General features: G+C 56.4%; 4 protein-coding genes across 14 annotated transcripts in view; 3 read left to right on the top strand and 1 right to left on the bottom strand.

Moving 5' to 3' along the window:
• Positions 1–783, top strand: part of SAFB (scaffold attachment factor B) — a 35513-nt gene extending 34730 nt beyond the window's left edge. For all 3 annotated transcript variants that reach the window (XM_081092224.1, XM_081092223.1, XM_081092222.1), the window contains 2 exons: positions 153–219; positions 472–783. In XM_081092224.1, the coding sequence (XP_080948350.1) occupies positions 153–219; positions 472–601 (197 nt within the window). In that variant the 3' untranslated portion in view covers positions 602–783. The remainder of the gene's footprint in view (positions 1–152; positions 220–471) is intronic.
• Positions 784–4972: 4189 nt separating this feature from the next.
• MICOS13 (mitochondrial contact site and cristae organizing system subunit 13) lies at positions 4973–6974 on the bottom strand. The gene is made up of 4 exons (XM_081092221.1): positions 6741–6974; positions 5838–6015; positions 5595–5646; positions 4973–5202 (listed from the first exon to the last, which is right to left on the bottom strand). The coding sequence occupies exons 1-4, from the start codon at positions 6767–6769 to the stop codon at positions 5105–5107; spliced, it is 357 nt and encodes a 118-aa protein (XP_080948347.1). The 5' UTR covers positions 6770–6974; the 3' UTR covers positions 4973–5104.
• Positions 6975–6980: 6 nt separating this feature from the next.
• HSD11B1L (hydroxysteroid 11-beta dehydrogenase 1 like) lies at positions 6981–12571 on the top strand. Of its 8 annotated transcripts, none has more exons than XM_081092218.1 (8): positions 6981–7333; positions 9458–9544; positions 9857–9987; positions 10569–10680; positions 11020–11111; positions 11440–11533; positions 11651–11816; positions 12112–12571. In XM_081092218.1, exons 2-8 carry the CDS (start codon positions 9472–9474, stop codon positions 12158–12160), a joined length of 717 nt encoding a protein of 238 aa, XP_080948344.1. In that variant the 5' UTR covers positions 6981–7333; positions 9458–9471; the 3' UTR covers positions 12161–12571. The 8 variants fall into 8 exon arrangements, with proteins under 8 accessions (XP_080948344.1, XP_080948339.1, XP_080948343.1 ...); XM_081092213.1 differs by having other exon boundaries at positions 12061–12571; XM_081092217.1 differs by having other exon boundaries at positions 7063–7248.
• Positions 12572–12704: 133 nt separating this feature from the next.
• RPL36 (ribosomal protein L36) lies at positions 12705–15211 on the top strand. Of its 2 annotated transcripts, none has more exons than XM_081092211.1 (4): positions 12705–13593; positions 13772–13866; positions 14808–14942; positions 15075–15211. In XM_081092211.1, exons 2-4 carry the CDS (start codon positions 13774–13776, stop codon positions 15162–15164), a joined length of 318 nt encoding a protein of 105 aa, XP_080948337.1. In that variant the 5' UTR covers positions 12705–13593; positions 13772–13773; the 3' UTR covers positions 15165–15211. The 2 variants fall into 2 exon arrangements, with proteins under 2 accessions (XP_080948337.1, XP_080948338.1); XM_081092212.1 differs by having other exon boundaries at positions 13590–13649.
• The last annotated feature ends 26 nt before the right edge of the window (positions 15212–15237 follow it).

Here is a 15237-nt window from a genome sequence, read left to right as displayed (position 1 = left end):
GTGTCCAGGTGCTTGTACATGCACTGGAGACCTGTGAGATTTGATTGGGTGGCTGAAGAAAGGGACTGGACTTACCAGAATCCTTGTCATTGTCTTCTAAACTACATTCTGTGCTGGGAAGCACCTTGTGAAAAGTGTCTCTTGTCTTCCAGGTGGTGAGAGAAGCATGTCTGGCCACTCTGGGCGAGGTCACATAATGAACAGGGGAAGGATGTCAGGGTAAGGCATTCTGTCGGTCTCTGTACTAGTGTCCTCTTCATATGTTGGCTTGCCTTGGGGAAGTGTTAGAAACATTCAAGTCTTCCCAGTTACACTGCCCCCTCTAGTGTGCCGTGTCCTAAAATGGTGCGGGGTTTGTCCCATGGTGCTGCTGCTCGAGGGAAGAGGGTTTCAAAGAGCATGTGACCCACAGGCACCCAACACATCCCATTAAACAGACTCCGAACATATGAGCATCTGCCTTTGTTCCAGGCGTGGCAGCTTTACCCCAGCTGGGGCCTCCCGGGGCCACGTGATCCCGCGTGGCGGAATGCAAGGTGGATTTGCTGGCCAGAGCCGGGGCAGCCGGCCCAACGACGCCCGCTTCACTCGCCGCTACTAAGTGCTTGGAATCCTGCGTTCCGTCATGTGGCAACCAGAGTATGTTCTTTTAGGAGTTATCTTAAACTGTGTACAATATCTTTTTTTTTTTTTTATCTGCTGCCATATTGTAGCTCGATACAATGTGAATTTGTTTTTTGGTTTTTTTTTGTAATAAATGTGTTTCTGTCCACATATCCTTTATTTAAAGCATCCTCTCTTTTTACTTCTCTTTAAAACGAAATTATACTCAGCACAGCTTTTCCTTTAGGGAAGGAGGGCTGAAAGGGGCAGCTTCCAGGGACTGTTGGGGTTTCCAGCAATCCTGTAGTCCTTGCTGAACAGGCTGTTATTTTCTGTATGTATGGTAAAATATATGTAACATGAAATTTACTATTTTAACTATTGTTATGTGCACTGTTCGGTGGCATTTAATTCATACTGTGTAAACCATCACCAGTCATCTTCAGAACTTATTTCCCCAAAGGAATGCAGTAAACTAACTTATCTTCCCTCTCCCCCAGCACCCATCATCTACTTTGACTCATGGATCTAACTCCTCTAGGGACCTCACATGAGTGGAACTACATCCTAGTGGGGTGAGGGCACGTTAACAACAAAGTGGGGAGCTGAAGGAAGAGGAGCTGTTTAATACCAGGAAGTGATGAACTCTGCTGGGGGAGGGGCAGGGCCTGAGTGTGGAAGGGGTGTTGTCAGCACATGAGAAGGAAGGAGACCTTATGGCTGGACAGTGTGAGGCAGGTGTGTTCAGGGACCAAACATTCCTGTCTGTAATCCAGGGATTTGCAGCTTGGTAGTTATCTCCCACCCTCGGCTTCAAGGAGTCCTAGCCCCTCTGCTCAACCAATGGGCTCACTGTTCCTCTGCCAGAGACCAACCACCGCTCTGTGACAAGGGGACCAAGTTCTGCCTTTACATCCTGCCTTGGAGCAAGTTCCTTCATTTCTGAGTCTCCATTTGCTTAACTGTAAAATGCAGCTACTGGGTTGCTTTAAGAGGTACCATTGTGGGACTTTCCCCCTCTCCTTCCCACCTATTCCCCCTCTTCCCCATCCCCCATCCCATCTTCCCTCCACCCCAGATATAAATAGCCTAATTCTCTGAAGGCCACAGAGCAGCTCCCAAGTTCTGGTCCGCTAGGATCCGCGTTGACCACAAAACTGTTCGCCGAGAAACACACAGTGGTTTGTCTGTGTGGGTCTCACCATGTACTGCCAGATTTAATAAAAGCTGCTTGGCCCTCAGGCACCTGTGGGAAGAGACCAGGCTGCTGCAGCCCATGTGGCCCAACGTTGGACAGCAGAAAGGGGCTCAGCCTTTGCCCAGCACACGGCTCTGGCAACAGAGCATCAGCTGGATGTTGTTCTCAGCGGGTGACATGGAAACCCTGAGCCCAGCACACACGGGATCCTTGAGGCTCATGTCTTTCCGTCACCTCGGGTTTAGCAGAACTCACCATCTTAGCACAGTCCCACCAGGACAGGGACGGGGCGGGCAAAGTGAACTCTGGTGGCAAATGGGACTTGTCAGGTCAGATTTTAAAAATTAAGGAACTTGAGTTGGCAGGTGACCCTGGGTTATCCAAGTAGGTCCAATATCATCATACAGGTCCTTAGGAAAAAAATAGGGCAGCAGGGGAGACAGATGTGAGAGAGGAAGACTTCTGGCTGTGAAGATGGAAAAGGGACCCAAGGACCAAGCGATGCAGCAGCCTCTAGAAGCTGGAAAAGGCCAGGATATGGATTCTGGAGCCTCCAGGAGCCAGGCCTGCTACCACCTGGATTTTAGCCCAGTGAGACCCTGGTTAGGTTCTGACTCCAGAACTGAGACAGCCACAGGGTATTCATACCAACCCCGAAGGCAGTTCTCAAACTAGTGTGATTATGTCCCCAGAGGACATTTGGCAGCACCTGGAGACATGTGGTTGTCATGACTGGGAAGTAAGGGGTGCTACTGGCATTTGGGGATGGAGGCAGAGATGCTGCTCATTATCTACAGTGCCCAGGATGGCCCCCCAAAGACTCATCTGACTTTGAATATCAGTGATGCTGAGGTGAGGAAGCCCTGCCCTGAGGTGGTAGGCGCTGTGATGGGGCACCCACAGGGTGCCAAGGAAGCCCAGAGTGGGCCCTCAACTCAGTCTGAGAAGGAATAGGTTAGGGGAGTCAGCCAGGAGGAAGGGTAGTGGCCTGGTTGAGGGGGCCCATGAGTTGTGGGCAACTAGGGGAGTAAGAGGGTCCTTGGGAGGTATCCGGGCTCACAGGGAGGACAGTGGGGAGCCATATGGTATTTCTGAGCAGGGTAGTGCCATGATCAGACTTGACTTTGGGAAAGATTGGTGGGGCCAGCCTAGACGTGGGGAGATCAGGGAGGTGGTCTTGGCACTGGTAATGATACAAGTGGACAAAGAGGGATTGGGGGTTTGACTAGGTGAGGCAATGGAGGGGATCAAGAGTGGCACTCTGGTCTCTGGGCTGGCGCTGGATCCACATGGAGGATGTGAGTAGCCAATGGGAGTCAGGAGCCAGCAGCTGATCCTGGACCCAGCATGTGGGCAGTGACTAAAATCATAGAGATTGTAGAGACCAGGGCTTGGGTTCAGTTTCAGGGGACCCTCCCATGCCCCAATATACACACACACACACACACACACACACCCAAGTTCATGGAGCTGCAAGACACAGCCTCCTGGAGGTGAGGGTGCCAGGAGAGCCGAGCATGCCCCCAGGGCAGCCCCTTGCCCGCCTACAAAGGTTGGTTTCCTTTTCTGCAGGTTTTGTTGGACTGACAATGGGCTTTTAACAATTGCTCGAGTGCAGTGGGGTGGCCTTAGCAGGTCTCCCCACTTCATAAAATAGTGATGATAAAAGTGGGTTGAGCCCAGCTCGCACGGCTCAGCGACTGGATGTCCTAAGAACCAGGTCACCGTTTGATGCTCAGGGCACATGCCCAGGTTGCGGGTTCCGTCCCCAGTGTGGGGCACGCAGGAGGCAGCCGATCACTGAGGCTCTGGATTGAGAGCACTCAGGGAGCCTGGTGGAGCATATGGCACAGCCAGGGTATACATCCCTCATGGGCCCATGAGGGTGAGGCATGTGGAAATCCTGTGTCCCAGGAAGGGTTTAAGGTTAACCATTTGGGTTCCTGGTGGACAGGGTTGGGCTTTTAACCTGGCTGCACAAGTGTCTCCATCTGTAAAATGGGCCGATGGGACTGGGGGAAGGGCTCAGTGGGTGGAGAGCCAGGCTGGGCGGGTCCTGAACCTGGGCCACACTCCTGCTTCCGAGATGGCCAGCACCAGCTGCCTCTTGGGCAGCACCAAGGATCAGGGATGCTCCCTGGCCTTACCCATCCTGCCTTCACCCTAGACCTGCTCCCATCCCAGTAGAGGCCCAGCAAGTGCAGAGGCGGCACAGGGAGCTGCGCAGCATCCAGGTGCCACAATGGACAGAGGAGACCCACCATGGAGACCATGGTAGCACAGGTCACTGTGGGTTTTGCGTCCCCAAGCACCGCAGGCCAGGCCACCCATCATCAGCTATACCTTTGTCATCAGGTGAACGGATGCATTGCTTCTCTGGGGAAATGCCTGGCCTCTACTTTTCTCATGTGTAATACCTGCTGCTGCTTCCAGAATCAGGGCCTGGGTGAGCGCTATCCCTAAACTGAGGGACAAACACCCCAGCACTCTTGGGAACAGAGAATTCCATGCTGGATCAGAGAACCATAGCCAGGGTCTTCTTGCCCTCAGGGCAGGCTCCTGGATCAGCCTCTGGCTCCTGTCTATGCCCACCTCCTACCCTGACTGGGGCACAGATTTCCTAGTGCCACAATAGGGGATGCTCTCAACCGTGGGGTGGCTGGGAACATCTAGACAGCCCAACCTCCCAGCAGACACGTTCAGGTCACTAGACAGCTGATCCAGTGTGGGTAGGAATGCCAGGGAAGGCTTCTGAAGGGAGCAGAGCACCTCCATTAGATGAAGTCAGGAGGGCAATGACCTCCAGGCCTGTGCTTACCAGACTGGAGACCAGGCAAGATAGGGAGTGTAGATGGCACAGGAGAGATGAATTCTTCCCATTCTACTGAGCTCTGGCTCCCAGACTGCCTACCCAAGGCTCAGTCCGCTAAGACCCCAGCCCCTTCAGCCCAGTTTGGCCTTCAGCACTTTCTCAACCCTTTCCCAGTGCCCTGAGCACTGGGGCCACCTATCTGTACCCACTTCCCAAGTGGGGTGAGGGTCCTGGTGGTCAGGGACCAGACAGAAAAGGTGTGTACCAAGATCAGGCCGGGAGCAGCCCCCAGGAGCCAGAAGCACACACACTCAAAGCAGGGCCACCCCATGTTCTTGGGGCAAGCACACAGGTCAGGAAACACTTCCAAAGTCCTTTATTGGGCTGGCAAGGCCGCGAGCTGCCCTTAGATTAGGGTCCCATTCCAGAGGCTTGAGGTCCAGGGCACCCATGCCCATTTCCAACTGGGGAAGGCAGCCGCCTCTGATAGGCTACTTGATTCGCTCCTTCAGGTATTCCCAGCCCTCCTTGGTGTATTCACAGGCCTTGGAAGGGGCCACCGACAGGGCTGACATCACCGTAATGATGCCTGTGGGGAGGGAAGAAGGGCCCAAGGCCTAGTCAGGCTCCCCACCTACAGCCAAGGGGTTTAATCCAACCCCTTGGGACACCCAACTCGGCCATGCTCGTAGAGGTGCCACTTCCAACTTTGTCAGTTCCACACCGGGAAACAGACGGACAGGACCTCACCTTGTCTGAGGCCACCTACCCTGATGTGCTCCAGTGGTGGCCCAAGCTCTCAAAAAGAGGCCCCATCTTGCTCCTACCTCCCTGGAGCCTCCACCCCTTCCCTTTTAGATGTGCAAGAGGCACACACAGCAGTAAGGGGAGTGATGGAAAGGCATGACCAGGAAGCAGGGTCAGGGGTGCTAGACTAGGGTACCCGGGGCCACACCCCCAAGCAGAGGGACCAGGGCCTACCTGAATTCCAGGACTCACGGATGTGAAAGTTAAACTTTGGAGGGGCTGGGAGCTGGGAAGAGACAAGGAAGAAGGGGCTGATGAAAGAGGAAGGGCCTGGCAGCCCCAACTCCCTCCTAAGGCAGGGAAAGCAGCGCATGCCCCAGTGAGCAGGAACCAAGCAAGGTTGCAGGGACCAGGGACTGAAGGCCACCCCAAAGTTGATTCCCATCAAGCTTCAGCCTCACTCCCGGCATGGGGTACCTGGGGTATCTTCAGGCCCGTCTGCTCACACACGTACTGGCCGAACTGGTACATGGCAGGGGGGACAACCTCCTCCGCCCTCTGAAGGGCTGCCTGGCTCTTGTGGCTGGGCCCCAGCAGCTCCTGGTCGTACACCAGGAAGACCACTCCCCCAGCCACACTCCCCTTGATGAGAAACCTGAATGCAGGGAAGGGAACGACAGCAGCTTAGGGAACACTGCAGGCCACCCACGGGATGTATGGGGGCCGAAGGGGGGGGGGGGGTGGCGGCCCTAGGCCTATGGGAGTAGGAGTTAGTCCCCCAAGGGAGCCCCACATTCCAAAATGTGACATACTGGAAGCCAGGCAGCTAATAGGGAAATGACTGGGCACCTTGCTACTCAGAGGCATGCCTGACCCCTGCTAGGCACAGTTCTCCATTTATAGTGTGCAAAGCAGGGGTACTCCGCCAATTCAACTTATAACCTGAGGCCCGCAAAGGGACAGTGGGTCACTAATGATTCCGCCCAGAGCAGGGAACAGTGAAGACACGTCAGTCCCTTGACTGTCTGCCTTCTGTCCCGAGGAGGGACCCTCTGCGAGTAACCCGCAAGGGTTTTCCTAGTGTATCTGGTCGCTTCCTGCATGTCCAGCGCCGCTCTGGGCGCGCATTCACCTCCCAGTAAATGGCGTGCGGCACTCCCACTTTACAGAGAAGGCGACGGAGACTCGGAGAGATCTCATTCTGAGAATACGAAAGCAAGGGCTCGCGCGACCTCGGAAATCACCTCTCTGCTTGAAACTCAGTTTCCCCATGGGGCACCTGACACTACGGGAAACGTAGAGCAGATGGGGAGCGAACCAGAAGAGGGTGTCCGCAGGGAGGACTTTCTCGGGAGCTAGGGGCCCGCCCGCCACACGCACCTCATCAACGACCACACTCGGGACACCATAGCCGCTCGACTCCGCACGCAAGGACAGTCGCCTTGCCCGCCGCTTCCGGTAGCGAAGCGGCAGAGGCCTCTGGGAAGTGTAGTTTCCCTTGTCAGCCGCAAAGGCCTCCGGGAGTCGGAGTCTCGTTACCGTTCAGAAATGCTAGAGGTTTGGGTCCCACCGGAAAAGTGTGCGGAGAGATAATCTTATGGGCCGGGCCGCCGCAAAGCTGTCTGGGAAATGTGTTCAGCACTGCCTCGTGAGGCGCCGGAGGGCTCGCCTAGCCGCCAAGGCTCCTGGGAAATGTAGTCCGGTTTCGGTGGTGTGAATGAAAAGAGGAGTAGGGTGTCTGGAGTGAGGCCTGAGGGTAATCTAAGAAGATGTCGGAGCCCGGGAGATCCACCCGCGCCCGCGCGGGTGACTCAGGGCAAGGGCCTAAGAAGAGTGTCCCTAGAAGCCAGTTGCCACGGCAACACGAGAGCGGAATTGTTCGAGAGAGGTGGGTCTAGGTCACGTGAGCGGTTTCGAATGGTGGGAAGTGTTTTCCTTCTGGAGACTGAGGCTGGGATCAAAAGAGCCAGCAGGTAGGCCGTTGCCTGGCAACGCCGGGCGTCGCAGCGTCCTCATGGCCTGGTGCCTTGCAAAGAGGCAGGCTTAGTCACGTGTCTCAGGCTCTAAGGGAGGGGCGTGGTCGGGGGCCGCCCGCCGGAAGGGTAGACCCTACCCGCCTGCGCTGGGCTCCCAGGCAGGGACCACCAGCCCCGGTTCCCGGCGGAAGAAACAGGCTGGAGAGGGTGAGTGAGCGGTTGGGAGCTCGGAGCAGGTCGCACGCCCTTTTTGTACAGCGGGGAAACTGAGGCCCGGCGAGGTCAGAGGGCCAGTGGATTCTGCGAGGATCCGGTTCCCCTATTCCACCTCCATCTAAGCCCAGCTGCTTCGTCCGTTCGTCCGTCCGTCCATCCATCCATCCATCCATCCATCCCTACATGGGTGGGAAGAGGGTTGAGCTGAGGGGCTTCGCGGGCTTTCCCTGGAAGGGAAGGAGGTGGGAGCGCGTTCCCTGCTGAGAGAATTGCTGGTGTGACCGGGAAGGGCGACAAGTTCACTTTTCTGAGAACGACTCATAGACAGGAGTTGGAGAAGATGGGAATGGACAGGTGGGCCGAGGCCAGACCCCCTGGCCTTATGGGTGTGTGAGGAGCTTGCTCTCCATCTGGAGCAGTGGCGAGCCCTTGGAGGGTTTAGAGCAGGAAGGGGCACACCAGACTTCTTCTGACACATCCCTTTGGCTGCTTGGCTGAAGCAGGGTGGGGGGAGCGGAGTGTAAAGGTAGGGAGGAGGGGAGGTCTCTGGAGCTTTGTTGTGGGGCAAAGGACATAGGGCTGGATCTAGAGATTAGGGATACGGTAGCTCCCCAATCGCACCAGCTCTCAGCATCCTGGGTCCTAGAAGTGCCCTCTCCTCTTTGTCCCACTGAGTACAGAGGATAGAAACCCCAAGATGTGATGAGCCTGTGCCCCTTTCAAAGGAAACCTATGACTCCCCAAACTTTAAGCAGCCAGCCTGTTTCTTTTGCCTTTTCCCTGGGCCAGGTAAATCGCTCCCAAAGCTGAACTCTCATACCTTAACTCTCATGGCATGGGGACCTTCCCACTCCTCCTAGGTGTCTCCAAGGTGGGCTTTCGGGGCTCCCCCAGCTCTTGCCTCCCACATTCCTGTGTTAATCTAGTATCTATTGAGCACCTGCTGTGTCCTTGACACAGTTTGGGGAACTGAAGACCTAACAGTGAAAAAAAAAACAACAGAAGTAGGTTTCTGTTTCCTTCTGCCCTCATGGGGTTGACAACCTAGGGCAGTGGTTCTCAACCTTGGCTGCACATGAGAATCACCGGGGAATCTTTTAAAAATCCTGATTTCTGGGCCTCATCCTCCAGAAATTCTGTTTCTTTGTTACTAATGTTGTGGCCTCACCCCATAACAAAGAAACAGAATTTCCGGAGGATGAGGCCCAGAAATCAGGATTTTAAAAAGATTCCCAAGTGATTCTAATGTGCAGCCAAGGCTGAGAACCACTGGTAGGAGAATTGAGTGACAGTGAACATGAAACAAATCATCAGGGTGATTTCAGGCGATGCTAAGTTCTGAGAAGGAGATAGAAGTTCTAGAGGTAAGGGCAAGTAAGGGAAGTGCTTCAGAAAAAGAGGCCCAGGAAGTGCCCTGGGAAGAAGTAACTTTTGTGCTGAGACTTGAAAGGAGTAAAAGCAAGCCACTGGATTATCTGCCAAGGGCATTTAGGGCAGAGGGAACAGGCAGTGCAAAGGCCCTGAGGCAGATGGTGACTGGCTGGTTCTCAGGAACAGCAAAGAGGCTGGTGTGACAAAAAGCAGAGTGAGCAAGAGGGGCTGGTGCGTGAAGGGCCTTTTTGGTCATCAAGGAGTGTGACTTTTGTCCTAAATGAATCTGGGAGAATTTTCAGCAGAGGGAGGCAAGATGAGAGTCTGCTGTTGCCTGGAAGGAGAAAGCCCCAAAGACTGGTAGAGTGGTTCAGGTGACCTGTATGGTGACCCGGACCAAGTGGTGGTGGTTGTGATGGAGAAGAGGCGCAAGACTAGGGGCCAAGATGCTCTTCTTCAAACAGAGGAGCAGTTGGGGAAACAGGTGTGGCTGTGGCCCAGGACCATGCTGTCCACCCTTCTCTCTCACTGCAGACCCAGGGAGGGCCATGAAGGTACTACTCCTCACTGGGCTGGGAGCCCTATTCTTCACCTATTATTGGGCTGACAACTTTGACCCAGGTGAGTGCCTGGGGTGGGACAGAGAGGAATCCGGCCAGCTGCTCTGTGCACCCTCTAGGCCAGCGGTTCTCAACCTGTGGGTCGTGACACCTTTGGGGGCCAAACGACCCTTTCACAGGGGTCGCCTAAGACCATCGGAAAACACATATATAATTACATATTGTTTTTGTGATTAGTCACTATGCTTTAATTATGTTCAATTTGTAACAATGAAATTGGGGTCACCACAACATGAGGAATGTATTAAAGGGTCGCAGCATCAGGAAGGTTGAGAGCCACTGCTCTAGGCTGACCACCTCTGCTCACTGCCAGCTAGCCTCCAGGGAGCCCGCGTGCTGCTGACAGGGGCCAGTGCTGGCGTTGGGGAGGAACTGGCCTATCACTATGCCCGCTTGGGCTCCCACCTGGTGCTCACTGCCCACACTGAGGCTTTCCTGCAGAAGGTGAGACACCCCATTTCCAGTGTAATGGTGAGGGAGAATGAGGCCTGGGTTTGAATCCCTGCAAAGATCCCTGGCTTCCCAGGTGACCTTGGGCAAGTTGCTTAACCTCTGTGAGCCTTAATTTCCTCATTTGCAAAAGGGAAAACAAAGTCCCTTCTTGTGGGCTATGGTATCGGGTGGATGCAGTAAGACAGTGAGTGTAAAGCGGAGTGTTCCCCAATAAATGGCAGTATTGGTATGTCCAAAGGCTGTGGTGATAGGGCTCCCAAACTGAAAAGGGGGGTGGGTGCACTTTTCTTAGCAACCGGCGTTCCCAGGACATGCACAGCTCTTGGACACAAACCTTCCAGAATTTCAAGGGGGCCAGAAACCTTGAGATTTATTTGATAGCTCCTGAGTTTTAAATCGTGATGACTGATCAAATGAAACAGATGCCAGTTGACGACCCCAGTGGTAAAGCTCTGGGAACTGGAAGGGAGGCTCAGAGTACGGGAGGGGGCTTCAGGCTGGGGCCCCGTGCGTCTGGCAGGTGGAGGGAACCTGCGGGGTGGAGGGGCCCACGGGCAGCTCTGGCCCCCCAGGTGGTAGGGAACTGCCGGAAGCTGGGCGCTCCCAAGGTCTTCTTCATCGCTGCGGACATGGCCTCCCGCGAGGTGCCCGAGCTCGTGGTGCAGTTTGCGCTGGACAAGCTGGGTGAGGGGCGGGGCCTTGGCTTAGACCTTCGGGTCAGGACCCGAATTGGCGTGGGGGTGTGGCAGTAATGGGTGGAAATTTATACGGTTCTGGGGCGTAACCAGGGGTGGAGCCTCCTTGCATCTGGGGAGCTCCGTTGGATTAGGGACGTAGCCTGTCAGGATCCGGGGAGTCGGGGGCGTCTCTTTAATCTCGGGGGAGAAGGGGCTCTACCGAGGGCGGAACTCCTGGGATCCACGCTCTGGGTGGAGTGTGAGAGTTTAGGAGGCGGGGCTCGGGAGGCGTCCCGGGGGTGGAGCCTCAGGACTAGCGTCTCGCTGACGGGCCTCCCCCGGACAGGCGGCCTGGACTACCTCGTGCTGAACCACCTCGGGGCTGCCCCCGCCGGCACACGGGCCCACAGCGCCCCAGGGACCCGCTGGCTCATGCAGGTGCTCCGCCCCTGCTCGAACCTGCCTCCCACCTCCGGGCGGGTGCGCCATCCCTCCTGCCCCCTGGTCCCGTCTCTAAGTTTGCTAGTTTCACCCTGTTTCCACTGTGGCTCCTCACACTGCTGGCACTCCAGCCCTTCCCTCCCAGGCTCCATCCTCCCCCCCCCCCACCCCCACCCCCACCCCCACCCCCCCCTTTGGGCTCCTGCCCCCGCCCCTGCCCTCCTGCTTCCAGGCTCCACCTCGCTGGCCTTGGCTCCGCCCACCCCGCCCAGCCCCGGCCTCCACCTTCAGGGCCTGCGGCCTGACTCCCCGTCGCCGCCTCCAGGTGAACCTCCTGAGTTACGTGCAACTGACTTCCTTGGCGCTGCCCAGCCTGACGGACAGCAAGGGCTCCCTGGTGGTGGTGTCCTCGCTGCTCGGTGCGTGACGCGGGGCGGGGAGAGGGGAGAGCCTGGATGGGGCTGGAAGGTGACCTCGAGGAGGGGGCGCAGCGTGTGGCAGCTCAGCGGCTACCCTCCCGCCCCCCCCCCCCCCAGGCCGTGTGCCCGCGTCCTTCTCCAGCCCCTATTCCGCGGCCAGGTTCGCGCTGGACAGTTTCTTTGGCGCCCTGCAGCGGGAGCTGCGTGTGCAGGATGTGAACGTGGCCATCACCAGGTGCGTCCTGGGCCTCCAGGATCGCGCCTCAGCGAAGGAGGGAGTCAGGTAAGACCAGGGGCGGGAACCGGGGGCTGTGGGGGGCCACCCAGCCCAGCCCCAGCCCGCACCAAGCACTCCTGTCCCCAGGGGTGTCACCAGGGCCCAGGCGGCCCCGGGGCCCAAGGCAGCCCTGGCTGTGATCCGGGGCGGTGCCACGCGGGTCTCCCACGTCTTCTACCCGTGGCGCTTCCACGTCCTCTGCCTTCTCCGGGCCTGGCTGCCTCACCCAAGGGCCTGGTTCGTCCGCCAGGAGCTCAATGTCACTGCCACTGCTGCGGCCTGAGCTCCTCCATCTTCTCAGAGAGGACCCTTCCCCCAGCCGCCTGAAGGTGGGACACAAACAGCTTTGAGAGGGCGGCCATGACCCAAGACGGCATCATCAATACAGGAAGGGAAACCAGAAAAACCATTAGCACCCGGAAGCAATGAAATCTCTGGGTGTGAGAGCAGCGTCTGTGAGCCGGTACCTTGTCAGGGGCCTGGAAGGCATTAGCTCAGTCTTCTCCGCAGTCATTGTTGATGTGATTGCTGCTTCCATTGCGCTGATGGGGAAACTAAGGCTGGAGAGGTGATGTGGAGAGCCGGCCCTTGGGGCTCCCTGGGAACCACCGGATTTGTTCTTTCCACTCCTTGCCCTGAGCAAAGGAGAGCCACAAAACCATCTACCCAATGGTAGGGTCCAAAGAGGGGGAGAAGGGAAGGAATGTGTTTTGCTCTGTACCCGCCTCCCTTTTCATAATAAAAATCCTTTTCCCCTTGCACATCTGTTGTTCAAATGTCTTGGTCCTTCCAGCAGGCAGGGAAGAGTGTGTGCACTAGAGCTCCCAACCCCATCTCACAGGTGGAGAAACGGGCTGGGGGGGGGGGGGGGGGCTCACCCAGCAAGTCCGGGCAGTAGGAAGGGTACTGATGGTGGACCAAAAGCATTTGCCACATAAAATACATGGTTTGTGCATGAATAATACTAATGTGCATCAAGGACTACAACACTTGACATTAGGATTGAAAGAGAAAAAACAGAAAAAAAATTTTTTGTTCTTATCATGCCTCTCATCTCTGCATCACCTAAAATAAAATCAATTTACATCAAATGCCACCAACGGGCACTATACCACATCGCCTTCCTTAGCCCTAACTCAAAGGTTGGCCTCATATAAAATGCCTTCGTTTATGGAAGTTTTATTTTGTGTCAGGTACCATTACATCTTGTTCAAACAGTTTGGAACAGGGGTCCTCAAACTTTTTAAACAGGGGGCCAGTTGACTGTCCCTCAGACCGTTGGAGGGCCGGACTATAGTTTAAAAAAAAAGCTATGAACAAATTCCTATGCACACTGCATATATCTTATTTTGAAGTAAAAAAACAAATGTTTTCGGCGGGCCGAATGTGGTCCGCGGGCCGTAGTTTGAGGACCCCTGGTTTGGAATATGCCCTATTATTGCCCTTATTTTGTAAATGGAGAAATTCAGGTATTGGGAGATTGAAGTCCCTGGCGCCAGCTAGCGGCTGAAATGGGATTTCACTCAGCAGAGGTGAGATTCGAACTTTCCACCCCCCGGAATAGGGAGGCACCATTGCCATAGGCACGCCCACCAACTCCGACCCCTCACTAGGGCCAGCTGGGGTAAATGCGCATGCTCACGAGACCGCAAGAAATCCTCCAGCCGCCAGGGGGCGCTCGCAGCATCCCTGCCTCTGGCCCGCGCAACCCGTGAGGAATAGATATCCCAGAGTTCCGCGCTCCGCCAGCCCTTCCGCCGCAGCAGCCATTGAAGAGCAGCAGGTTAGTTCATCTCGGTGCTGGGGGGATCCGCTGCCATCCGTACCCCAGGGCCTCCGGTGCGACTTGGGGGAATGGCTGGGTGTAGCGAGCGACTGCGGGGGCGCCGGGACGCTGCGCTCTGGGCAGCAGAGGCCGAGCCGGGACTTACTCTCCCCCTTTTCCCCTCCCTTGTCCGCAGCCATGGCTCTGCGCTACCCCATGGCCGTGGGCCTCAACAAGGGCCACAAGGTGACCAAGAACGTGAGCAAGCCGAGGCACAGCCGCCGCCGCGGGGTGAGTTCGGAGGCGCGCGCTCGGGTTGCTGCGGGTCGGGAGGTGGGAAGGGCTTCCCGGGCGGAGGGCGCGGCCAGGGCACAGGCTCCAGGCTGCCGAGAGGAGCGGGGAGCCCGCGGTGGGCTGAGCGGCAGAAAGTGGGTGCCGGGCCGGCCAGAGCAGTGAGTGAAGTCCCTAATATGTCTGCCCGGCCGGGCCATACACCACGACCCTCCGGCCCGCGGGGTGCAAGCGGGGGCAGGCGGGGCGGGTTTGACAAGCGGTTTGCCCACTAGAGTGGGCGTCGCGTGGGGTTGGCCAGCAGGTGCTTTTCAGTGTCGGGTTGGGGCGTTTCGGGCAGGGCAGGGCTTACGGGCCTCCGACCACCTAAGAAACGTCCACACCTGTAGGGAATTTTCATGAGTTTATTTGAGCCAAACTGACCATTGCCTGGAAGCAAGATCTAAAATTTCCCCCGAGGTTAACAGTCTGCCGCTTCTTTAATGCATTTGAAGTTGAGGGAATTTAAGGAAGAAAACAGGATAGTTAAGACTGTGCTCTTGAGGGCGGTCACAGCCTCGAGGGGTATGGATTACTCTGGCATTGTCATCAGAGGTGTTCACCTAGGTGCCCAAGCACAGTGGGCAGGGTTTGCTTGAACACCTTTCACCACAGCAGTTAGCAGACTACCCACAAAGACTTGCTCATAACTGAAGACTTTGCTGAGCAAGACTTGTGCTGGTTACAGGGCCCCTTTTTTATCCACACTTTATTGAGTAGCCCCAACTCTGCATGGCAGCCTGTGGAAAGGACCAGGCATGACTTGCTGTGTTGGTGACGGGGGGATGGGGAGGATTCCTGCTTCCGTTGCACCAGACAGAATGCTCCCGCTGGAGGCCCAGACATGACCCTAAGGGTCTGGGTCTGGAGCGCTTCGTCCTGATGGGCTTCCTCACCCCCAGCGCCTCACCAAGCACACCAAGTTCGTTCGGGACATGATCCGAGAGGTGTGCGGCTTTGCCCCCTATGAGCGACGCGCAATGGAGCTGCTCAAGGTCTCTAAGGACAAGAGGGCCCTGAAATTCATCAAGAAAAGGGTAGGTGGGCAGTTGGTGGGGGTGGGATTGGGTGGAAGCATTTCACCTCTTGCCAGGCAGGTGGAAACATCTGTGCCCAGAGGGACAGAGGGTGGGGTTGGGCCCCAGGCTGATGGCCCACCTTGCTTGCAGGTGGGGACACACATTCGCGCCAAGAGGAAGAGAGAGGAGCTGAGCAATGTCCTTGCAGCCATGAGGAAGGCAGCAGCCAAGAAGGACTGAGCCCCAGCCCCTCCCTGTCTGTAATAAAACTTGTTCAGAAACCTGGGGCTCCTGTGCTGACATTGAAGCTGGT

Source organism: Myotis nattereri (assembly GCF_964212035.1).
Source record: "Myotis nattereri genome assembly, chromosome: 5".
NCBI lineage: Eukaryota > Metazoa > Chordata > Mammalia > Chiroptera > Vespertilionidae > Myotis > Myotis nattereri.
Note: the sequence above shows the minus strand (reverse complement) of the source record. Positions and strands in the feature narration are given on the sequence as shown.